The sequence below is a fragment of the Sceloporus undulatus genome, chromosome 2 (genome assembly GCF_019175285.1).
Source record: "Sceloporus undulatus isolate JIND9_A2432 ecotype Alabama chromosome 2, SceUnd_v1.1, whole genome shotgun sequence".
Lineage (NCBI taxonomy): Eukaryota > Metazoa > Chordata > Lepidosauria > Squamata > Phrynosomatidae > Sceloporus > Sceloporus undulatus.
Window position 1 is genome coordinate 329,021,820 of NC_056523.1, and position 26,794 is coordinate 329,048,613.

The window sequence follows — 26,794 nt, forward strand, 5'->3', positions numbered from 1 at the left end:
AGAAGAAGAAGAAGAAGAAGAAGAAGAAGAAGAAGAAGAAGAAGAAGAAGAGCAACCTTCCAACCAAAATAGTATCAGCATGTAAACTATGAAAGTTAAAAAATAAACAAGTAGAAACTCTGCATATAATTGCATCTTCATATAGCCATAGAGTTGAAAGAGACTCCATGGTCCTTCTACTTCAGGAGTGGGCAACTGTCATGCACCCCAGGCCACCTCCCATTGCATCACCTATGAAAAAATTATTTTAGACCCCAAATGCTCCCAAATATCCTCTAGGTATTCCCCTCTGGCCATTCTTGGCCCAGGACAGGCCTTTGTTGCAACAAGAAATCACCTGGAAGTTAGCTCCTGATCACTTCCTATAAACAGTAGACCTTTCCTAGGTCTAAAAGGTCCCAGCATTTCTAATGGGGGGGGGGGACTAAAAAAATATTTTGGACCCTGGTGGCCCCTCAAAACAGTTTTGGAGGTTGCATGCAGCCCATGGGTCACATCTTCTCCACCGCTGTTCTGGCCCAACATTGTGCAAAAATCCACAGTCAAAGCACCCTTGACAGATGCCCAGTCCATTGGTTTATTTAAAGATGTCTTTCTTATAACTTGTATCCATTGGTTTGAATCCAATTCTCCACCTCGCCTTTCTGTTGGTGTTTTGTGTTTTCTGTTGTTCTTATTGTCCTTTTCCATCTCTTTCTCTCTGCAGGGTGTGCGTTTGTGAAATATTCCTCACATGCGGAAGCCCAGGCAGCCATTAATGCCTTGCATGGAAGCCAGACAATGCCGGTGAGTAACAGCCTGCCATTGCCTTCTTCTGAAATATAGCAAATAGCACATTGTATTCCTTGTTCGTCCCTCATGCAAGTACTAACCAAGCTGGACCCTGCTTAGCTTTCAAGATCAGATAGGATCTGGTGCTGAAGGGGGAACAAACATGGCTTTGCATGGGCTAACCTAGCAAAATGCTTTTATATTGCCTAACACTGTGAAGGTTGCATTGTGTAGTTTTTTGTTCTCTTCTAGAACATGGCCACATAGCCCGAAAAACCCACAAAAAACTATGGATGCCATCCATGAAAGCCTTAGACTTCACGTTACATTGTATTTTGTTCCCCAAAATGGCATGAGATGGGCAAATGGGTTATGCAGCAAGGACTGGTGAATGGTTGTTCACCTAACAGGAGGCTGTACATTATCAACAGACGACTAGAAGTCAAAACTACTATCTTATTTGTTAGCTTGATGGCATTTTCTCAGCACATGCACTTTGCAGTAGTGACCTGGCAGCTTTGGCAAACTATATTAGAATGCATGTTCCATTCTTTTCATGGCAGGAGGCAGAAATGCATTTCTTTCCTTAAATAAAGATGGATGCTTGGCTCACCAAGCCTGGTCTTCTACTGTCTCCTAGAATTACGGGGGGAAACACTGTGCTTCGGTGCCTTTTGGGTGTTTAGGTCCTAGAATACCATTTCCAAAAATTATACTTAGTAATTTTATAGTCCTTCTTGGTGCCTGATCTCAGGCTGTGGAACTCCCTCTCACGTGAAGTTAGGCCTCAGATAGTTGTAATCCTTACACTAGAGGTAGGGAAAATGTGACCTGAAGTCACATGTGGCTCCTACCTACACCTTTTTTGCAGTTCCTGAACCCATACTGCCAGTCCTTCAAAGACCCCAGAATCACCACCACTACCCCATTAAAAAAATTAGCAAATACCCCCAAATACCTCAATTTCTCTATTTCCCTTCCATAATATGACAGGGAATTATGTGGCATCACTTCTGATCATCATTTTGGAGAAGAAACAGAGGGGAGGAAAGGCATTTGGGGGTATTAAGAAGGGGGTTGAGATTTTCAGAGGTAGAAACATGCCCCCCAATCTTTTCACAGCTGCCCAACCCTGCTTTACACAAGCTTGGCAAGATTATATTATCTCATATATATAATACAGGTTGAGTCTCCCTTATCCAAAATGCTTAGGACCAGAAGTGTTTTGGATGTTAGGGAATTTTGGATTTTGGAATATTTGCATATACATGCGATATCTTGGGGATGGGACCCAAGTCTAAACATGAAATTCCTTTATGTTTTGTATACACCTTCTACACACAGCCTGAAGATAATTTTATACATAACACTTTAAATAATTTTGTGCATGAAACAAAGTTTATGTACCATCAGTAAGCAAAGGGATCACTGTCTTAGCCACTCATGGGAACAAATGGATTTTGGAATGTTTCGGATTTCAGAATTCCAGGTAAAGGAAACTCAACCTGCATATAAACAGTGTGGTGTAGTGGTCTGAGTGTTGGACTAAGGTATTGAGAGAGTAGGGTTCGAATCCCTGCTCAGGCATGAAAACCTACTGGATGATGTAGGGCAAGTCACACTCTTTCAACCCTAAAGGAAGGAAAGGGCAAACCTCCTCTGAACAAATTCTCCCAAGAAAAACCCATGATAGGTTCTCCTTAGGGTTGTCATAGGTTAGAAGTGACTGAAAGGGACACAAAAATAGTATATATTATATCTCTCATATTAGAGGCATGGGGATTAAGTTTGTACTGTTTTGATCTCAACTTTTGGTATTTTTTTAACTGTCTGGCATCTTGTTAGGGATACAAGTATCCCTTATGTGTGTGCAGGGCTGCATTATTTTTGCAGGGTTAATGCAGCATAGGTCCTTTTTACATGCATTGTGAATGTTCCCTTAGATTGTAAGCCTGAGGGCAGGGAACCGTCTATTATCCCTCCATTGTAAGCCACCAAAAAAAAGGCCCTTAATTTACAGCCTCTGGAAAAAAAACCTCACATCCATGCTGTCCTTCAGGACACCTCCCTAGATTTGTTCAGGAGAAATTTGAAGACCTTTCTTTTCCGTCAAGCTTTCCCCTATGTGCCTTAATACTATTCTTTTCTCCCTTCTTGCATATTGTTCGATCCAGCTACTTTGTTGTATGGCTTTAATGGTATGGTTTTAATGGTTGTAATATAATGTTTTTTAGAGTATTTTGTATAGCTTTGAACTGGTTATGGTTAGTTTGTTTACACTGTTGGGGATATATGTTGTTATAATTGTATCATTTTATGTTGTAAACCGCTATAATCTATGTAGGAATAGCGGTATACAGTATAAATAAATTTTCATTCATTCATTCATAAGGCAGGATCCACAAAAACATCTCCCAGGATGGGATGCAAAATGATGACATCAGTGCTGAGATCTACTAATGTTCTCAGAAGGTCTCTCCATTGCTGTGCTCATTTCACATCTGGCCACAAAGTAGGGAACGGTCAACTGGGGACTTCAGAGGCTGTTCCATAAATCAAGGGAGCCTAACATAGGTCTGCAAGCATTCAGAATTTCAGCTCATATGTGTTCTTAATGTAATTCTGTCTATTTTGTAAGCTGACATTAGTCACAGTTCAGAACTAGTCAGAATTCACTTGGACTTCTGTGTCCAGTTCTGGGCACCATAATTCAAGAAGAATGTGGAAAAGCTGGAGTATGTCTAGAAGAGGTCAACCAAAATGTTAAAAGGTCTGGAAACCATACACCAAGAGGACCAGTTCAGGGAGGTTATTAAACAGAGGCTGAATGGCCATCTGCCAGGAGTGCTTTGATTGTGTATTCTTGGAATATATATTTTTGGGTTGCACTGGATGTCTCTTAGGGTCTCTTCCAACCCTGGGATTGTAGGATTCTAGGATATAAAGCAGGGAACGGATGGGCTTACATCTGCCACCATCCTACTGATCATGATGATGAGATGATGAGAACTGTAGTCTAAGCCATCTGGAAAGTGCCAGGTTCAGGCGGATTGTTTTAGGCCTTTCCATCAGTCCTACTGCATAGAAGTTCATTCTAGAAGAGGAGGTGGTGCCTCCTTGTCTTCATTCCACCTTGTCCAGCTGTTTTCCCAGCTCCTAAGTTCTTCTCATAGTTCAGCCAATTCCATCACCACTTTCTTCGTCCTCATGTTCTGCCAGCTGGGGCCTCCATCATCATTCTTGTCAGATCTCAAGCCAGTTGCTCCTGTGGCAAACTCCTGCTCCTTCACATCTGTCAGGATTATTGCTCCACTGTGGCTTCCCATTCTCACAACATATGTTGCCTAATAGTTTCCAAAAGGCAACTTTCTTTGACAGAAGTGTTGATTCTCCTCTCCTGCCCCCACCCTTTTCCATTTCGTGTATTCAGTAGCCATCTTTAGACCACTGATATAAAAATTCCAGTGTTGAATCAAAACATAAGGGAGCCCATAGCTGAATGGCATTCTACAAGTATGGCATGTGGAAGGGTCCACTCGGGAAGGTCACTGTTCCCAGCATCTGGTTGAGAGAGATCTTGTGTCAGAACAAATAACACTGGAATCCTGTTGTTAACATACACAGACATACACAGCAGTCGGCCAGAGAGAGAGAAGAGAGGGTGCTTGGCAGCCATTTTTGAGACTGTGTGCTTGAAGACCGTGTGCTCGTTGCGAAGGGTGGAGCGTCTGTGAGTCACATCTTGAGTCACAGGGGTGGAGCTAGCAGACTAGCTTTATATACCAACTTCCAGAGCCTTCCAGAGGCAGTCCGGCCAGAGAGGGAGAAGGAGATGAGCTGCTTGGCAGCCATTTTTGAGACCGTGTGCTTGAGACCGTGTGCTCGTTGCTGAAGGGGTGGAGCTTCTGGTGAGTCACATCTGTGAGTCACAAGGGGGGCGGAGCTAGCAGACTCGCTTATATACCAACTTCCAGAGCCTCCAGAGCAGTCCGGCCAGGAGAGGAGAAGGAGAGGAGCTGCTGGGCAGCCATTTTAGTTTTAGTTTTCTTTAACTCAACAACTCTACTCAGTGGCACAGGTTAATGAATCAGATATTGAATAGAAACCTTGCCTTAAGTATACAGATAGCAGCCATACATTCCTTTAAGAGCATTCCCACTAGATTGACTGTTATATTCATTACTAAGACTTTGCAGTATGGACAGAGAGGGATCTGCTGCAGTCACCTGCAACTCTTGTGGGATGTTTTCTCTTCTTGCCTACAGAAAGTCGAGAACTTCACATGCACCAAGTGCAAGTTGGTAGCACTCTTGGAGGAGAGAAAGTGCAGCAGCTGGCTGCCGAGTAGCAGAGTAGTACACTTCAGCATATTAGGGAACAAGAGGATTTCCCTGACACAATAGAACTAACCATCTTGGATGAGTACCACGCAGAGGAAGATGCTAGGGTTGAAGAGGTCACTTGCCAAACAGAGGAGGCAGACAGCTGGAGGAATGTCACAAAGAGAAGTAAGCCAAGAAGGAATTGGTTGGGTAGCTTGCAGCTAGAGAATCGATTCGAAGTCTTTCCCATATCAAAGGAGGATGAAGAAGAGCAGCGTGACAGACTTCAGGACGTGAGCAGAGCAAGCCTGAGAGTCCCACCGAGGGAACAGTTTGTGCTAGCCTCGGAGGTAGGCGTGTGGTCGTAGTGGGGGACTCCTTGCTGAGGTGGTACAGAAGCAGTGATTTGTAGGCCTGACAGGATGTTCGAGAGGTGTTTGTCTTCCAGGTGCAAGATCTGGGATGTGACAGAGAGGCGCACAAGACTGGTCAAGCCTACTGACAAATACCCCTTCCTTTGGTCCATGTGGGAACTAATGATACTGCAAGACACAGCCTTCAGAACATCAAAAGGATTACAAGGCGCTTGGTAGGAAGCTGAAAGGAATGGATGTACAGGTTGTCATCTCGTCTCTTCTGCCAGTTGAAGGGCATGGTCCAGGAAGGGAGAGGAAAATTAGCGGATGTGAACACTGGCTTCGCAGATGTTGCCGCCGAGAATGAGAAGGAATTTAGATTCTTCGATCATGGCTGCGGTTCCATGAGGTAGGACTTCTTGCAGCGGACGGTTGCATCTACGCCAGTTGGAAGAAATGTTTTTTGCCATACAGTGGTACCTCGGGATAACGAAATACCCAGGTTACGAATTTTCGGGATACGAAAAAATCCCATAGGAATTATTGTTTCGTTGGTTCTAATGTTTTTTCGGGTTACGAAAAACCTTTTGGTGCTTTTTTCGGCTTTTTCTCGCCGGGAATCGCGGCTTTTCCCCATTAGCGCCTAGGGCATTCGGCTTACAAGGCTGTTCGCGGTTACGAAAGCGGCCGCGTTACGCATTAATTTCGTAACCCGAGGCACCACTGTAGTCTCGACGAACTTGATCAGGAGGGCTTTAAACTGAGTGTTCCGAGGGAAGGGAGACATATATAAGGAGGCGAACGGGGATGGCGAAAATAGTCCAAACTGACATAGAGGAAAAAAGGCAACAGTGCAGGACCCAACAGTGGGGGCAAAAAAACTTGCACAGGCAGCAAGTAAAAGGGAACCATGGTCTGCGATGTCTCCACACTAATGCACAGAGCATGGGAAATAAGCAAGATGAACTCGAACTCCGTAAAACAAAGCAAATTGATATATAGGCATCACTGAAACCTGGTGGGATGAGTCTCATGTTGGAATGGGGAAATAGAGGGTATAACCTTATTAAGAGAAGTAGGTCAAATAAGAAAGGAGGAGGAATAGCACTATATGTCAGAGATATTTACACCAGTGAAGAGATCCAGGACATCAATCATGGAAGCCAGGTGGAGAGCATCTGGATAGAATCAAAGGGAAGGGAAAGCAACAAGGATGTTACGTGGGAGTCTACTACGACCCCCAAGTCAGACGGAGGAATTGGATGGTATTTTCTAGAACAGATGACCACACAGTCAGAAAAGAGAGATGTAGTAGTGATGGCGACTTCAACTATCCTGATTTGCTGGAAGTCAAACTCAGCCAAAATCCTCAGGCCTAACAATGTTCCTCACTTGCCTGGAAGACAATTTCATGGTCCAAAAGGTGGAAGAGGCAAACAGGGGGTCAGCGCTATTTTAGATCTGATCCTCACCAACAAGGATGACTTGGTTAATGGGGTGCAGTAGTGGGTCATTAGGTGGAAGTGACCATGTTCTCCTGGAGTTTGTTATACAATGGAAAGGAGAAGCCAGGCAGAGTCAACACGCATTCTAGATTTAGGAGAGCGGATTTCAGTAAAACTTAGAGAAGTATTGAGGGCGATTCCATGTCGAAATACTAAAAGATAAAGGAGTTCAGGACGAACGGATGTGGGTTTCTCAAAAGAGAGCTACTGAAGGCACAATTTCAACCCGTTTCCAGTGAGAAAGAAAAAACGGGAGTTGTCTCAAAGAAACCAGGATGGATGCTAAGGAAATTTCAACGGAGCGAAGTTTGAAACGGAAGATGTATAAGAAATGGAAAAAGGGGAAATCACAAAAAGGATTCAACAGATAGCAGGCATGTGTAGGGGTAAGTCAGAAAAGCCTAAAGCTAAGCACAGAATGAACTCAGGCTTGCTAGAGAGGTTAAAAAGAACAAAAATGGATTTTGGGATATGTCCGCAGCAAAAGAAGAGAAGAAGAGAAGAAATGGTAGGGCCACTGCATGGAAAAGATGGCAAAGTGCTAAACAGAGGACAGAGAAAAGGCGAATTACATAAACCTTCTTTGCCGTCTTCTCAGAAAAGGCAAAGGTGCTCACCTGAGGATAATGGAGGAGAGGACAGATCAGGGGATTCAGCACAGAATAAGTAAAGAGATAGTAGAGGAATACCTTGTTAATCTAAATGAATTTAAGTCTCCGGACCAGATAATCGCCATCCAAGGTATTAAAAGAACTGCATGTCATATCGGAGCCATTGGCAATCATCTTTGAAAATCTTGGAGCGAGAAGACCCGCAGATGGAGGAGGCAACGTGTCCCCATCTTCATACGGGGAAAAAGAGGAGCCCAACAATTATCCCATTTAGGCTGACTCATCCCAGGAAAGATTCTGGAGCAGTCATTAAACAGAGATCGGTGAACATCTAGAAGGCAATGCCATAATCACAAAGTCAACTGGGTTTCAGGAAACAAGTCAGGCCAGACGAAACGATCTCTTCATGATAATTACCAGCTTGGTAGATGAGGGAATGCGGTGGATATAGTATATCTTGATTTCACTAAGGCCTTTGACAGGGTTCCCTGACATTCTTGCAACAGCTTGTAAAATGTTGGGCTGACAAAGGAACTGTTAATGGATCTGTAATTGGTTTACAGCCGAACCAAAGGTGCCTCAACATGGCTCGCTTTCATCGGAGAGAAGTGGACAGTGGGGTCCCACGGGGCTCTGTCTGGCCCGTGCGATTCAACAGCTTTATCATGACCTTGGATGACTTTGGGAGGCAACGTAGCAAATTTGCAGATACCAAGTAGGGGGAAGCTAATACCCAGAGGACAGGATCAAGATTGCAAATGACCTGAATAGACTGAAAGCGACCAAAGCTAAAAAATGAATTCAACCGGAAATGTAGGTATTGCACTTAGGGCGGAAAATAAAAGCACAATAGAGGAGGGTGACACCTGGCTGAAGGAAACTACGTGGTGAAAGGATCTAGGAGTCCAAGTAGACCACATTGCACTAGAGTGAACAGTGTGGATGCGGCAGCTAAAAAGGCAATGCTATTTGAGGCTGCTCAATAGAAGTATAGTGTCTGATCAAGGAAGTAATAGTCCCTGTATTCGGCTCTGGTCAGGCCCCACCAGATTTGTGTCCAGTTTGGCACCACAATTTCAGAAGACGTGAGAATGGAGCGGTCCAAAGGAGGGCAACAAAATGGTGAAGGGTCTGGAAACGCATGCCCTATAGACAACTTAGGGAGCTGGGGATGTTGAGCCTGGAGAAAAGAAGGTAAGAGTGATCTGGCACCCGGTGTAATATTTGAAGGGATTCTATTTGAGAGGGAGCAAGCTTGTGTCTGCGTCCAGAGAACGACCCGGAACAATGGGGGCAGCTGCAGGAAAGAGATTCCACTGAACATTAGGAGGAACTTCCTGACTGGGCGTTCGACAGTGGAGGATGCACTCCTCGGAGGGGTGATGGTCTCCTTCTTGGAGGTCTTTAAACAGAGGCTGGATGGCCGTCTTCGGGTGCTTTGATTTGGATTTTCTATGGCAGGGGGTTGTGACGGATTGGCCCTAGTGGTCTCTCCAACTCTACGATTCTATGATCCTTGATTATGATTCTATGACATAGGCACTTGTTATCCTGCGGTGTTTTCTAAATTTGTTGCACAAAGAGGTGTCATTGCCCCACAACTACCTGTCCACTAATGAGTATCTGACCCCTGCTGGGGCATAATAAACTATTATGTTGCTAATCTGAATAGTGAATTGTCTGCTTCTGTTGGGATATTCTGGGAGGTCAGAGCAAAAGATGTAATTATTTCATGTGTGGCTACAGAGACATATTCCGTTCTCTTTGCCTCCCCCTCACCAGGCAAGGAAGTCTGTGCAGGGGGGCTGCAGTGACTCTATAATAGGTCTGGAGGGACTTAATTGTTGAGGTAGGATGGGAATACCAAACTCTGCAGTGACCAAGAAAGACATATGCAGGTGGAAGGTTCACTTACTCCTATGTGTGGCATTAAAAGGATGCCAGTCACTGAGTTATGGTACATGGGAGTCCAGCAACATCACCTCATTTGTCTATTGTGACACTGCTGAAATAAATGGGCATGTAGGTCCGCATGCACAGTGTGCAGTATGGAGGCACATTAATGCACATTCCTGTCCATGCATAATAGCTCTTCTTCCACAATCTTAAACTGAAGGCGTCAATTCCACATTGAACTAAAGTGGCCAACTGCTCATGGAAGGAGACTGATGCAAGCATAAGGCACTAATAGAATTCCAAGCAGAGTGTAGCCTTGATGAAGTTGTATCCTTGTGTAGTACACACACACAATTAGGAAGTGCCATTGTATATGCATTGTGGAGCCCAACCGCTCAGTGTGCAAAAACTTGTCTGATGAAAGGGGGATGGCAATGGAGGTTAGCAATCACGGGGGGGCCAGGGCTGTAGATCAGCCTTGATATATTTTTTAACAATTATTTTGATCTAAACAGCTCCAAACTCAAGAGGAGCCATGTAAATGGAAAGCAGTGGGGCTTGTAATTAGATTTGTGTACACTTTCATAAATTGCTGGGAAGCATCAAAGGCTGTGGCACACTTTATATATCCTTCTTCTGTTAATTGAACAGTTGATGTGTGGATGGGAAAGTGTTGGCTTTGCGGAGTACTATTTACAGACCTGCTGACAGCTGCGCCGCGAAAATTAACAGGAACAGAGCAGCCTCTGTCACCGTTCCTCACAGAAGGGACTGGTTTCAAATTGGATTGTTGCTTTCATAGAAGAAACTTTCCTTCTCTTTCTGTCTGTCGTTCAAGCTCTCGTTTTGTCTTCCTCCACCTCTGTACATACCAGCCGTTTCCAAAAATCCCAGCAAGGGCAATGCCAGCAACTCTCATATACAATGCAGTCCTAATCCTGTATCTCAGGGAAATCAAAGCTATGGAACTCAGGATCAGTTCCAAATAACTCCCATTGCAGGAACTGCTGGTGGCACTCATGTCAGTGGGTGGTGAATCCAGGGTTTAAACCAAACTTGAAAACAACTATCCCCTTGGACAGCAGCTCTGCTGAGCTCTATATTCCCAGATAGATTCAGCACCTTGGACAGCACCTTTAACTTTTTCTAAAACCTGGAACATATTCACCATGTCATTGATACAGGAGACATCTCCTTGGGCACTCCATCTCAGCCTCAGAACAGCAGTCCTTAAATAAATAAATAAAAACTATAAAGGAAAATTGGAAAGAGGGGAGATTATTACACCAGCCCCTTTCTCACTACAATCACACAATATAATTAAAATGGGAAAATATGCAGATGCCACCTCACCTCTTCCCATTCATGGTTGAAGCCTAAAAGGTTTTTTAAAGCTTAAACTGAGAGCTCCAAAATTAAGGGGAAACTTGGGGGAGGGGGTTAAAAGGACTAGTGATGGGGAAGGGGAGGAGGGGACACTGACACCAGATGACTGGCAATCACACAACTGATTTGCGAATGACTTTCTCCACCTTTAACATTGTGAGACTGCCATTTCATTCATGGGATTTTCCCTGTGAATGAAAAGAGACACCTGGGGAATAGGGCATCTATGTCTGGGACGCGGCGTCATGCAGTCAGCATCGCCAAAGCCGCTTCCAATGAAACTGCAATTTAAAAGCTATGTATGCTAATCTTTAGAATCAGAAGAAGTGGAATATATCCACAAACTGCAGTCCCTTGATAGTGGGCTGAACAGAGATGACAGTTGCCTGGCACACACTATACACTACATTGTTAATATAGTTAACATTTCTTTCCTGGTTCACAACCAGCACCACACTACATTCCAATAACTCCCCAAACCATTCATATGGTCATCTACTGACCTTGGCTTTAGGCAACATCCTTGCTCCTGCCGTTGTCCCTCAGTGACCATCATTAAATCTGAATCTCTCCCCTCATCTCCATACCCATAAGTTTTGCATTTTTATCATTATTCACACAGACAGTCTTCTTATACAGGACTGTTCCTGGATACTCCACTCTACACATCTGAGTGGACTCAAGTCTATGAAAACTCTTGCGACCCGCAAATTTATTGCAGTTAGTCTCAAAGATCTCCTTACATAGGAGTCACCAACTACCACTGATAGCATGCTTTTATTTATTTCATATGCCTGAATAGGCATTAAAAAGGAAAGTAGAGTACTAATTGCCTTTACTACTGCAGATTTTTAATATCAAAATAGCAATCTCTTAAACTCTTCCTTCTTTCCTTCCTGTCTTTCTTCTTTTCTTTCTTTCTACAAAGCTGAACTATATGACTTGTTGGCAGTAAGACAGTAACTAAAACATCGGATTCTAATTCAGGCATAGACCTCATCTGTGTCATGAATACAGTCTTAAGCCAATGGCTCTGTGTATGTGTCTCACTTCCTCTCTTTCCTTGCCTTTCTTCCTCTTTCCCTTTAAGTTTGCACCCTCTTTAGAAAAGTTATTTTTGACAACAGCATCCCCTGACCCTTTGCTGGAATACAAAGATAATTATATCATCTTGTCTTGTATTGTTATTGTGCAGATTGCAAGATAATGACTGTGGTGTGGTTTGAACACTCTAATAACACATATATAAGACATGTAATTGTTGTTGATGATGATGATGATTACTCTCCTCTTCTTTATCCTTATTACTATCCGATTGGCAACAAAGTCAGGATATATAAGTATTTTTCCCTCTTACAACATCAAACAATTAACATCTAATTAATTGCCAAAATTTGTTCTGATAGCCATTCACTTAGGGCTTTAAAACAAACAAGAAGGATTAGACCATTACACGGAGATCTGGGACATCAGTGGCTATTAGCTTTGACAGCTAAGTGACTTACCCATTCCCACCTCAGACAATCAAATACTGGTTGTGAAAAAAATTAAAGTAACGTGTAACTGAAAAAATCTGATTGACCCAACAAAGATCTTTGGACATTTTTATTATTTTATTTGAATTTGTTTTATTTTACTTGACCAATAATAAGGCATCTTTCCTCTTTATCTCTGGGTTTTTGTGCTAAAAGCTTGCTTTGTTTTGCAAGGGTGCATTTCTACCTACAGCGCAAATATTTCTGCCACAGGAGCTTAGACAAATTACTTTTTGGACTATAATTCTTAGAACTAGTCACAAGGCCTGAGGAGATACTAAAAGTTAAAATACCTCCTAAAAAAAAGCAACTTTGCCAAGCTTTGTGGTAGAGTCCTATCTTTTTTTAAAAAAAAAAATTAAAAATGAACATGGAGTTATTTTCTAACCAGACATCTTGAATTTCTATAACTGTTGCAATTGTCATCATTCCCTGGGGGAACTTGGCACAGACCATATGTGTGACCTAATGAAGCCCACTGGACAAACACTTGGCCTATATATCATCTTTTCCTAACCTGGTCCCAGTTGCCATCTTCCCTGGGAGTGATGGTATCTCTTGTCCAACCCTTGTGAAAGGTTGGCAAAAGCTGGCCAGTCTATTCCAGTATTCTATTCTCATTAATGGTGAGAGGTTTCTAGGGAGACTGTATTGATTGACTGATTGACTAACTGACTGATTGATTGGGAATTTGTAATGCAATGTTTTTGAGCAAATCAGGCCCAAACTCTTCTTCAAATCAAATACGACTAAACCAAGGTTATCATGAGAAAAAAAGGACCCACTGTAATAAATAATAATACTTGGTAAAATTAAAGGCAATAGGAAAAGAGGATAGAGTCAGTGAGAGAGAAGTCACTGCCATGAATCTGCAAGGGCCTCAGGATAGAGTGACTTGGAGGTACTTCATTCATAGTGTCGCCATGGGTCAAAAAAACCTTGATGGCAGTTAACAACAATCTTATCTCAAAACCGAAACAATCCACTTAAAAACTTTGGCTTGAATTCATGATCACAGTTACGAAGGCATTCATTTAGATAATTTAAAAACACATTAGAACCTAATATGTATTAAAAATCAACACAGCCATTGCACTATCCCAAGCAGTCAAAAGCTGAAGTTCTGTTTGCCAGAAAAAAAGACAATAAAGAGGGGACCAAAGAAGCCTGCCTTGGAAGAAAGTTTTATAAGCTGGGAGAAGCTACTGACAGTGCCCTATCCTTCATCCTCTTCATATGTGTCTGTGATGCTCTCCTCCAAAGATGTTAAAACTCAGGGAGGTCCACGTGGAGATGCCACCTTTCAGATAGACTGTAGGCATTCCATTAAGGTCTGCACTTCATCCCATTGTTATCCCACCAAGCTGTATACTGTCTCTGCATACTGGAGAGATACTGCTTCTCAATAGTACCATTTATCTATCCTGTTGTTGTTGCTGTTGTTGTTGTTGTTGTTGTGTGCCTCCAAGTCATTTTTTTACTTATGGTGACCCTAAAGCGAACCTATCATAGATTTTTCTTGGCAAGTTTCTTCAGAGGCGGTTTGCCATTGCCATCTTCTGAGGCCAATAGTGGGACCCAATGGGTTTCCATGGCTGTGAGGGAATTCGAACCCTGACTCCACAGCTGTAATCCTAGGCTCAGACCACTATACTACTCTGGCTTTCTTTGAAACTTTATTACCTGTATTTTATTAACCAAATGGTACATTGAAGGCACTTGGTGATTAGCTAAGCACCATCCAAGAATGCACAATTGTTGTTGTTATGTGCCTCCAAGTTGTTTTTGACTTATGGTGACCTTAAGGTGAATATCTTATAGGGTTTTCTTCAGAGGGGGTTGCCATTGCCATCCTCTGAGGCCAAAAGCGTGTGACTTGTCAAAGGTCATCCAGTGGGTTTTTAAGCTCAAGCAGAGAATCAAATGCTTAACTCCAGAGTCATAGACCAACACTCAAACACTACCTCCAGAATCATAGACCAACACTCAAACACTACACCAAGCTGGTGTAGTGTATCCTAATGGATAGCCAATAACAGATCCTTGTTCTTACTGAACTTTGTTTGGCAGCCATCAATATGTCTACTGCAAGCCAATTCTATGCTAAGCATGTGTTAGATAAAATTAATCCTTCCCTCCATCCCTCCTTCCTCCCTCTCTTTCATCTGATTAGTTGCCCGAGCTTTAGCCTTCAATATTCTATGAGCCAGTGTGGTGTCATGGTTTGAGTGCTGGATTAAGATTCATTCAGCCATGGAAACCCACTGGGTAACCCTGGGCAAGTTAGTCTCTCAGACTCTAAGGAAGACCGGTGCAATCCCCATGAGCAAATCTTGCCAACAAAACCTTGTGATAGATTTGTTTTAAGTATTCCATGACTCAGAAATGACCTGAAGGCACACAACAACAACCTGTCTGAGCGAGCCTTTCCAATCCAAGGCCCTTCCTTCTTTTAGCCTCTTCTATATCTCATTCCCCACTGGCCAGAAAGCACCCTTAGCAACTTAGATCACCATCATGTCTCTGCTAATGCTGGGCTATCAGGTGCAGTGCACATGTGCGCATGTGTGAATCCAGATGTGTGTATTTTTGCTAATCCACAGAACAACTTTCTCTCTCCTCCCTCCCTCCCCACTGCCATTGTTCCATAAATGAACTAATAAATCACATGTTCCGGAGCCCCAGAATAGAAAGTTAGGCAGCCTGGCCGCTTGACAGGGGGTATGAATCATCCCAGCTTCGAAGGCGGCCTTTTGGGGCATAAAGACCTCATCTGAGCTACTTTTCCTCTCTAGTCACATCTCGGTAACAGCGCAGGCATCTGGCAGGACAGCTAAGAGGCCCAGGGGGACATCACAGGCATCTTTTCTCTCCCCTTGCTCGCTCGCTTTTTTGCGCCTCTCTCCTACTTTCCTTTCCGTTCCCCTTCAAAGTCTTCTGCCACAGTGGAATCCATTACCTCCAAATGGGATAAGTGGAGGATAAGCAATGGCACGACTCCTGACAGCCTCGTCAAAGTCAAAAGGAGCTAAGTGGCTCTGCAAGAGAGAGAAAACAAGCTCAGGGCTGCCTGGATGAAAGAGGGAGAGGATGAGAAGGCAATAGGCTAGTCCTGTTGTTGGTGGTGAGGATCTGTGCCTTATGACTTAAGGCAACCCTAAGATGGGCCAAAAATTAGGCCCATAAGTTGCCATGAGCAATGGCAACATAGGTTGCTTAGAATACTTTCAGACCAGTGGGGAATGAGATAAAAAGACACTAGAGGACCTTGTCTTTAGCTGCCCCCAAACTGTGGAATGACCTGCCAGAAGAGATTCAACATCTGGAAACACTGACATCATTTAAAACAACATTAAAGAGACGTCTCTTCCAACAGGCCAACCCAGTCCATTTTAAAATATGACTTTTTAATCTGTATATTTTTAACAATGTACCCATATGAGTGTACTTCAATGGCTTTACTGTATTGTATTGTGCTTTAACTATTGTTTTTATTTGTTTTATTTTTCAAATTGGTTGCATTTTAATATGCTGTACCCCACATGGAGCCTTAAGGGGCGGCAGGAAAGAAATAAACATTTGTGAAGTCGAAGGTCAGCATCCATAGTTTTTTGTGGGTTTTTGGGGCTATGTGGCCATGTTCTAGAAGAGTTTCTTCCTGACGTTTCACCAGCATCTGTTAGTCTTATTATTGTTAGAGGAAGCTAGAAGAAGGAAGGCTGGATTGGAAAGGGTTTCTTGGTAAGCTTCATTCAGAGGGGATTTGCCATTGCCTTCCTCTGAGGCTGAGTGTGTGACTTGCCCAAGGTTGTCCAGTGTATTCCAGTGTCTGAGCAGGGATTTGAACCTTAGTTGAATAGAGTCACACCACCTCTTCTTCTTCTTCTTCTTCTTCTTCTTCTTCTTCTTCTTGTTGTTGTGTGCCTTCAAGTAGCTTATGATTTATGGTAACCCTAAGGCCATTGGAGTTTACTTGGCAAGATTTGTTCAGAGGAGGCCTGTGTGAATATATCCAAACTACAAAATCAGTGGAATTCCAAGGTATTTGTACATTTGTTGTTGTGTTGTGTTTTCAAGTTGTTTCTGACTTATGGCAACACAAAGGCAAACCTGTCATGGGGTTTTCTTGGCAGGATTGGTTCAGAGGAGGCTTGCCATTGCCATCCTTTGAGGCTGAGGCATGTGACTTCCTCAAGGTCACCCAGCAGATTTCATGGCCGAGTGGGGAATTGAACCCTGGTCTCCAAAGTCATATCCAACACTCAAGCCACTACGCCACACTGACTTTTGTCTTGTTGTTGTTATGTACCTTCAGTTTGATGCAAGTGTATGGCAACCTTATCCTAATGTCTCCTTGACAATATTTATTCAGAGAAAGTTTGCCATTATCTCTCTAGATCTGAGAAAGCATGACTTGTCCAAGGTGGGTTTTCATGACTGAGCAGGAATGATTCAATTTTGACTGCCATGATTCCATCCTGAGGAATCCTAGGGCTAGTAGTTTGGTGAAGCACTGGAATGCTCTGGCTGAGAATCCTGGATCCCCTCCCTGAACTGCAAATCCCAGGATATCATAGAATTGGGCCGTGGCAGTTAAGGTGGAATAATAGTACCATAATTCTATAATGTGAATGGGATTCAGGTCTCCAGGAGTGTTTGTCCAGCACTCAAAATACTACCACACTCTGACTTGGATTTCTTCAGATGAAGTTTGCCATTGCCTACTTCTGAGAGAGTGTGACTTGTCTTAGATCATCCAGCAGGTTTCCATGGCTCAGCAAGGATTGGTCTCCTAGAATCCTAGTCCGCCCCTCAAACCACACTAGTCTTTTCAAAATTACACTACACTAGCATAAGGTAGGATCTTGGCCATGATAAACTGAAAACCAAGAATTCATTCCATTAAAGATGAGAAGAATAAACTCAAGTACATTTATTTCTGGAGGTAAATATGTTGGGTTATTTCCTTCTCCTCCACCACCACACTCTCCCACTACACCTCTCCCCTGAAGGATGAGCAAAGAGGGCATCCACAAGGAGAGATGAACATCCCCAGTTCTTGGGGGAGTTCTATCTCCATTGCAGAAATAATGCAGTTTGACACCACTTTAAGTGCTGTAGTTTCAGATTAGGGAATCCTTGTAGTTTTAAAAGGTCTTCAGTCTTCTCTACCAAATAACACTGGCCTCTCAGAAAACTACAAATCCGTGGATTCTCTCAGATGGAGCAATGGCAGTGAAACTGATGGCAAGCCGCATTATTTCTACATTGTAGATGCACTCTTGAAGAGTGGCCAAGTCAGGAGTGATGGCCGAAGGGCATTCATCCAGAGCTGCAGTGAGACAGCCTGTGGCAAACGCATCCTCCTTGCTTGTGGGATTCTTCAGGGAGTATCAAAATAACAAACGGTGCTCAGAGGGTCTTTCTGAGTTATAATTTATTTGCAGAGGGCTTGATTTAACTTTCCTCCCCAATCTCCATTTCTTAGTGGCTGTCACTGTGAGCCACAGTAATTGCTTTCTGCCAGAAAAGACTGGATTTTTTCCCCTTCTTGTGGAGAAGTTGTGCCTAATTTTAATTGGGAATGAGGCTTTCTCCCCATCTCTCTCCACTTCCCAATCCTAATCCTTTTTGCAGGCCAATGGAGTGATATGTACTCTCAGCATTAAGAGTACTGGCCTCACTTACAAAAGTCCAGGGTTCAAATTACAGTGTCTCTCTTCATGAAGATCAAAAGAAGATCTACCATGAGGACAGAACTTGGGAATGTTTGGACTACAGCTCCCAGCATCCCCCACAAAGTAGCCCACAAAGTAATTTCAGTTGCCGATTTCCAAAGATGTTTTTTGTGCCAAAATAATTTGAATCCAGGAATCTATTTTAAGGAATGACCGAGAGGAGCTCAGAAAAATCCACCCCTGCTAAGGATGGAAGAGAAATTGTTCGAGTTGAGTTGTTTGAGTTTTAACCACCACCACCACCTTCATTAATCCAAAACAACGCGTTTGAGATTTGCAAACTGAAATGTGGGAGAAAGTGAAATTGATTTATCCAACCAAATAGATGCCTTTGAGTACTCAGCTCTTAAATGTCTGATTTTAGTGATGACCAGTGGATTCCATGGAGTGGTGAATTTTGAACCATGCTTTAAAGGAGATTTTCAAGATGCTGTTGTTGTTGTTGTTGAGCCTAGATTCAAACCCTGGTCTCCAGATTCATAGTCCAATGCTCAAACCTCTACAACATACTGGATTCATCTCAAAAATGGGTTCATCACCTTGGACAACACCTTTAAAACTATCTAAAACCTGGAGTGGCTTCACCATCACACTGACATGGAAAATGCCAGGCACCTCTGCCTCACTTTGGATCCCTGTGTATTCAGCAGTACATAACTAGGGCTACCACCTCTTTCTTGTTTTCTGACAGGCTCTTCATCTTTCATAGTTCCATAGTGTCCATGGTATACATAGCACATGGCGATCTGCTTGGTGTGCCTATTGAATTTGGCCAGGGCAAACGGTGGGGGCCTCTCCTTCACTTCACTTTCAATAAGAAGAATGAAATGAATGTGAGATTTTTTTAAAAAGAAAAGAAAAGAAAAAGAGAATGAATGCTGAAGAAATGAAAACTGACAGATTCTGCCATTCCTATTCCGGGTTATTTTCTTCATTCCAGTAATATAATTGTGGGGCAGGCGGGTGAAGGAGGGAGAGTACTTTGACTGTTGCAACTGTGAAACACTGTGAGCCAGAAAATCTTCCAAGTCTTCTGCAAAGCCATTAACCATCCAGAGTTCTAATAGCAGAGCCATGCACACCTTCTGTCCTTGCTTGGACTACTTGACAATCTTCTGTTTTAAAGCAAGCAGTTCCCATGCCACCTCCTAAGGAGAACAAAACAAGCCTTTTTCGTCTGGGGAATGAGCTTCAGAATGCCCCTTGTTGCCTCTTGCCTTGTGGCACTGAAAGCAGGTGATGCAATATCAGTGAGTGGTGAATCCACTGTGGATTTTAGTGCAAATCCAGAATAGGTCTTGGCACTTTGCATAGCTCCTTTAAAGCAGATTAAAACTTAGAGCAAGATTCACCACATCCACTGACATCCAAGCCACCAATTCCCACTAGCCCTTTTTTCCTGCAGGTAGCCATAGGAAGGGTCTAGAGCAGGAATGGGGGAGTCCTCTAAGGAAGCATTGGCCTGAACCCAAATTGATAGTTCCACACAGAGTTGATTCACTGAAGCAATTGTTATACGACGAATCAACATTTATGTACATCCTGTTGATTTAGTGGGTCTACTCTAGTTAAGACCACCAATACTATTCAGGCCATTGTGTCCTTTTTTCCTGCCTCCTCCATTAGGGGATCATCTGATCATGGGGTGGGAGGAACTCCTTGGGTCCAATTCCCCATCATTCCTTTCATGATTACCTCAAGGTCCTGATCCACAGAGGAGGAGATCTTCAGAAGAAGTCTCCTCAAGTGTTTTGGTGAGCTCTGTTAATATGTTATAAGGATTGGAAGCACTCTTGAGACAGTAGGCTAAATATTCAGATGAATCCAAACACTTCAGATGGTCAAATAAATGAGAATTTAGGAAGGAGAGACACACAAGCTAAGAGCCTAAACATTCTCATATCGTGTAAACATTTGTTGTAGTGGTGGTGGTGGTGGTATCCCTTCAAGTGGTTTCTGACAAGATGACCCTAAGACAAACCTATCAGAGGGTCTTCTTTGCATGATTTGTTCAGAGGATGTTTGCCATTGCCTTTCTCTAAGACTGAGAGCATATGACATGCCCAAGATCACCCAGTGGGTTTCATAAGGAAACTAGGGATAAAAACCTGCTCTCTATACTCTACCAGTAATAATCCTGGATCCCACAGGTAGCCAACCAAGTGTTCGGTGTGCACCATGGCCTTGACTTCACCTGCTTTCCAATGGCTGGTTAGCTCCCCAACCTGCCCAGTCAAAAGCAGTGCATGGTTTCCATGTCAATAGAGTGGTTACTCTATTACTTTCAACTGTGATCTCTCTGGAGCTCTGAAACCTATCCCCAAAATAGCTTCAGCACCTGGGATAATGCCTTTAAAGTTTAGCAACAGTTGCCTCTAGTAACATGTCACTGGGGTAGTAAATTCATGACAGTTTTTAACTTGAACATTAAAGAACATTAAAGAAGTTATATCGAGGGGTAGTCATGTTGACCACATAGCAAAGTCCAATAACATCCAAAATCAATGGAACAGCCATACCTGTATTGGGACAACCAAAATGCACAAAATACATCATGCAAGCTTTTGAAGCACCACTGGCTTCTTCACTGGGCAAAATCATACAGGAGGGGAAAATATGACAGATAGTCACAGGCCTGGAAGCTGTTGAATGTTTTCATCCACCATGAAACATCTGGCTTCAGTTCAAGGTTTCAGAAGTGGGATTGTGTATGCAGTGCCATTGTTCATGCTGAAGAACATGTGCATGATATGCCCATCCATGCTCCTGCAATGTACATCCATGTGCAGGTGGTGTAATCCATGCACAGATGGATACACATCCACATTCAGTGCACATTTGGCTGCACATTCAGGTGTGCATTTAATTATGCAACATTGCCATTCAACATAAGGGTTGCATAGCCTAAACAATGCATAACTCCATATGTGGAGACTTACACTATACAACTCAGGTATAGGATCTTGGCCGCAGTATTTAACTTTATAATGTAATAACTCTCACAGGTGTGTATGTGCCTTTTGCTTCCAACTGCAATTATTCTCCTAAAGAGAATAAGATTGACCAGCTATTTTACCACGGTCTTTCTCCTGATGAAAAGTTGATGCTTCCTTTATATACAGAGGATTGAACTCTGGAAGAGCTGGAGCTGGTGGGTCAGAATATCAGCCAGAGCACGGGAGGGGCTGGCAGATTTGTTTTCATGGCTTTTAATGAAATATCAATGGATGGATATTTTATTTTGCTGTGAATATGAAATTTCACCACTGACCTGTCAAGCTCTCATTTTCAAGAAGAACTTTATTTCACACCTCGAGACAGGCTGGGAAATTAGTTTTTCCCACCGAGGTCTCTCATTAGGGATTACAAAGTGAGCCACAGCACAGGGGCAATTGTGCCTCCATTTTTATTCTCTGCTCCTGGTCCTGGATTCAAGAATGCTGAGCGCGGCTGACTAAGAGGAGCAATCTATTACAAGCTGCTGGAGAGCAGGCAAAGGAGTTACAGGAACCAAATCTGCCAGACTAAGAGGAATTTAGTTTTGATAAGCTCCTCATTTAACTGGCCTTTTATAAAAGCAAATACCCAAAAGGAGACTTCATCTTCATTCAGGGGACTTGATGGTTTGGAGTCAATGCAAAAGTTCATATCAGCTTTGCAGACAAATCTACCTATTTCTGTAATTACACATCTCACTCTTTTACCTCTCAGCGGCATTTGACACAATAGACCACGACATCCTCTTGGAACGCCTGAGAGAGCTAGGAATTGGAGGCATTGCTTTGCAGTGGTTCCGTTCCTTCCTCTCAGGTAGATTCCAGAGGGTGATGCTCAGGGACAGTTGCTCTTCAAAAACAGAGCTTAATTGTGGTGTCCCTCAGGACACCATCCTGTCCCCGATATTATTCAACATCTATATGAAGCCGCTGAGAGAAATCATCCATAGACATGGAGCAGGGTGTTATCAGTATGCTGATGACTCCCAAATATACTTCTCCATGTCTTGGTCATCAGCAATGACGACAGATGACATTTCTCCCCTGAATGTCTTGCAGCAGTAATGGACTGGATGAGGGGAAACAAGCTCAAGCTGAATCCAGACAAAACGGAAGTACTTACGGTAAGGGCCCCTAAACCAGGTATCGGGCCGCAACCTCCAGTCCTAGAGGGGTTCACGCTCCCCGCAAAGGACTGTGTTCGCAGCTTAGGGGTGCTTCTCGACTCGTTGCTTCAGATGAGAAATCAGGTGAATGTGATGGTCAAGAGTGCCTGTTATTAGCTCTGGCTGATACGTCAGCTGCTCCCTTTCCTGGAACGGGGTAACCTTGAAACTGTAGTACATACACTGGTAACCTCAAGATTTGATTTTTGCAATGCACTCTACATGGGGCTACCCTTGTGCCTAGTCTGGAAACTTCAACTGGTGCAGAATATGGCAGCCAGATGGATTACAGGAACTACTAGGAGTGACCATATTACACCTATATTAAAATCACTCCACTGGTGGACTATTCGTTTCTGGGCACAGTACAAGGTGTTGGTCATTACCTTCAAAGCCCTCCATGGCTTGGGCCCAACCTACTTTAGGGATCGCCTCCTTCCGTATAATCCGTCCCGCACCCTCAGATCCTCTGGGAGTAATTTGTTGCAGTCCACAAAGACCAGATTGTTGGCGACCTCCCAGAGGACTTTTTCCGCGATCACTCCCACTTTATGGAATGGCCTGCCAGACGAGATCCATCAAATTGCCAACCCAGAGAGCTCCAAGAAAGCTGTCAAGATGGATCTCTTCTGACAGGCCTTCCCAGAATAGAGCCCGGCCATGTAACGCTCCACCCACAGTCATATATAAGTGAAGACTCGACCTACCATTATTTTATTATTGTATTACTGCTTTTAGATTTTATCGTTTGTAATTTTAATGGATAGAATCCTTTTCCAAGGGGGGGATTGCATATATTGTATTTTTAAAGGTTTGATTGTGGTAACAAAAAGCGGGATATAAATTAAAGTTTAATTTTTATTTATTAAGTTTTTAAGGTTCTACCCCATTTGGAGGTTAAGGTTAAGTACCTTGGATGGATTAAAAATTGGAGCAGATTTACCATCCTTTGATTGGAAGAAACCAGCCACCTCTTGTGTAAAGACTTTGTTAGCTGATCTGTCAGTTTTGCCAGAATGGGTTTGGACTCCAGTAACTAGTGGATGTAAGGGGTGAAATATACTGTGGTGCGGTGTGAGGAAAATGCAGAGAGTGTGATGTCTTTGTGTAGGCCACTCATCTGGCCCTAAAGGCAGAATAACAGGAGCCAGCCATGTTTGCTAGAGAAATTTACATTTACACAGACACATACCTCACTGCACTTTGTGTGTAATTTGAGGCCATTTTGTTTTATGCTGAATGCTCAGAGGTCAGTCTATTGTGAATGCAGCTGCTGTTCACTCTTCCTGCTCTCACGGTTCCTGAAATATGGTATTTGGAACTGCTGTGTCCCATGGGCAAATGCCAAATAAGCCCCAGATCACCTTCCAGATCTGTTAATTTGTACCAGATTTTTGTGGGTTTTTCAGGCTATGTGGCCATGTTCTAGAAGAGTTGATTCCTGATGTTTCACCAGCATCTGTGGCTGAAAAATGTCAGAAATAAACTTTTCTAAAACATGGCCACATAGCCCAAAAAACCCCCACAAAAATCTATGGATGCTGGCCATGAAAGCCTTCAACTTCACAAATTTATACCAGCTTCACTCCGCACCAGTTACATACGCCTGCAATGCCATAGAATGTCCCTAAACATTCCAGTCTCTGAGCTGAAAGGGTATTTCAATAAATCAGGACATGCTATAGCTCAATAGCAGAGTTTCAGGATCCAGTCTTTAAAATTTAGATTGTAAAGAAAGACCTTTTGTCACACCCAGTTCTGTTTCCACCTCTAATATCCATATAATCCACATTTAATAGAAAAACAAGGTGATGACTCTGGGGGAGGGGGGGCTTGGTTAAGGTATTGAAATAGGATAGGTTGTATCCTGATTCTTTGGATAGCAAATATTTAAAATATTATTATTGGTCATTTGATGGATGGAGCATCTTTTGCCAGTTTAAGAAAACGCTGCCTTGTTCTGGTCCAAAAGTTATAACTCAGTCCTGTGCAGCTTGTAAGGATGGTCTTTAACAATGGAGAACTTTTGTACTGAGTACATTTGAAGAAGCTAGGCCTCTCAGTTACTGAGAAGTAGCAGAGAGACAATTAATAAAAAGTAGTATGGTTTTGTATTGAGCATTATTGCACCAAATGACAGACATTTTCCCACTTCCCAAGGCCAACGGTTTCTACCTCGCTGAAACAAGTAATAGATCTCCTCCTGTATGAGCAACCCAAGCATTTATGGGCTTCTAGGGAGGTCCCTCTCTAGAGTCTTCTTCATATAGTAGCTACACAGGTATCTTTAAGGTACAGGGCCTTCTCTGTGGCCACTCCATAGCTGAGGAACTCTTTTTGAAAATAAGTTCATTTAGCCTCCCTCCTGCCCCAGATTTTGGTATGTCTTTTTAACACTCCTTACCTTCCTCTGGCACAGAGTTAACTGAGTTGGAAAAGGGAGAAAGCTTGACTTTTGGTCTAAAAGAACGTGTCTGGAGTAGAGAGTCATTTAAAAAACAATGCATACAAGGACCCCTTCTTTGCATAATTACTTCTATTTGGATCTGTAGAATGTAAAAGGAATTGCTAAAAACATGATGAAGGTGATGGTGGTGGTGGTGGTGATGATGATGATGATGATGATGATGATGATGATGATGACTTTCAAGTCCAGTTTTAGATGCACCAATTGAAGTCCACTTTATTCCTTTTCACCACTTTGTTCTCACCACAAGTTTTTATCATTCTGTGCTGGTATCAAAAGATAGAACTCAGGACCATGCGCCATAACAACAACAACAACAACAACAACAATGACAAACAACACCTCTGCTCCACCCTCTGGCTTGAAGTAGATGGTCTCTGCTTCAAACATTTCTACCAGCAGGCTAAGAATGTGAGATCGCAGTGACCAAAGAGTCTTTCTTTCCAGGATTAATTAAGCGAAACTTGATATCTAATTAAGGCCTGGTCTGGTGATAATTACCAGGAAATGTATGCATTAAGAATATTCATTTGTCAATGAAGTGTAATTAAGAGCACTGTTTGAGGAAGGATCAATACCTGTATCATGCAGTTTGAAGGGAGGAATAGAGAAATTAAGGGAAATACATTGCTTGCATGAATCCAAAACCTTGATCAAGAGGGACTGGGGACAATTCTTTCCGTTCCTTGCTGTGCTCTCTTAATAACTCATACCTAGTGCTCTGCATCCTTGAACACTGCTTCCCTCCTCCCTACCTCTCTTTTTCACACTCTCTCTCGCCTTTTGTTTAGCTAAATCATTTGTTTCACTCCCTTGTTCCTTGCTGCATTGTTCAAGTGGGTTATGGATTTATTAGAGTGGGAAAGAGTGACAGGTCAAAGAGACAGGAGAGGGACTGGGGAGAGAGAAAGAGACTTGTCACCACTTCCTCCCAGAAAATGCTGTTAATCCAGGGAACATGGCTTTTACTATGAGACTTCTACGGTTTGGGAAATTGGGTTCCTTAGTTTAATAATCCCTCACCTCTTTATACTTGATTACTAGAGAGGCTGTTGGTATACATATAAAACAGCAGGTTAAGAGCAGCTACGGCAATGTCATCCCAAATGATATCTGATAGTGGCAACGGTACAACACAGACTTCACCAGCCATGTGAAAATGCAGTTGCATCCACATTGCAACCTTGGATTTGGATCTAGACAATGGGAGCCCACTTCCAAAAACAGACTGTAGAGAATGGCCACATTTATTAGCTAACCCTGGATAAAGAGCATGGCATTTGCTCCCTTCTCCATGTCCTAACCCAAGTTGTCTCTTTTGGCACTCAGAACTGTAGGGTGTCATTTTGAAAGCTGGGCAGCTGCCTCCCTTGGGTAGCTAATGAGTTCATCAATACTGTTGAAATAATGCAGTTTGACACCAGCTTAAGTAGCATGGCTCCATTCTTCAGAATCCTGAGATTTGAAGTTTGGTGAGGCACCAGCAGAGAAGACAGAAGACCAGGTGAAACTACAGATCCCAAGATTCCATAGGATGGGCTGCAGCACTTTGAAGTGTTGTCAAACTGAATTCTTTCAACAATGCTTGGTCCTTCACACAGACACCAACTAAATGCACTTATAGTGGCCTTCCCTTTCTTCATTTTCTTCCTTTCCCCTTTCCTTCCTGCAGGGAGCCTCATCGAGCCTGGTGGTCAAGTTTGCAGATACGGACAAGGAGCGTACCATGAGGCGCATGCAGCAAATGGCTGGGCAGATGGGCATGTTCAACCCAATGGCGATCCAGTTTGGAGCATATGGCGCCTACGCACAGGCAGTAAGTGTAGATACAACGTGGGGTGGGACCAAAGGCGAGTGGGTTAGCTCCTCAAACGATACTGTAATTTATCCTAATCGGAGCCTGAAAAGTTGCTTTTTTTTTCTTTTTTTTTTGGACAATGGTTACCAGTATTCCCCATCCATCCTGGCCATATATCATCTAAGGCCCATATCCTATTACTAGTTCCAAGTAGAAGAGATTGCTCAATGGTAAGTCAGCACTTGCA

The 26,794-nt window shown here is 43.1% G+C and overlaps 1 protein-coding gene across 1 annotated transcript in view; it reads left to right on the forward strand.

Annotated features, from left to right (window-relative positions):
• Positions 1-26,794, forward strand: part of CELF4 (CUGBP Elav-like family member 4) — an 817,890-nt gene that overhangs the window by 661,023 nt on the left and 130,073 nt on the right. Inside the window, exons 4-5 of the mRNA XM_042453288.1 lie at positions 707-786; positions 26,422-26,565. Of these exons, the coding sequence (XP_042309222.1) occupies positions 707-786; positions 26,422-26,565 (224 nt within the window). The remainder of the gene's footprint in view (positions 1-706; positions 787-26,421; positions 26,566-26,794) is intronic.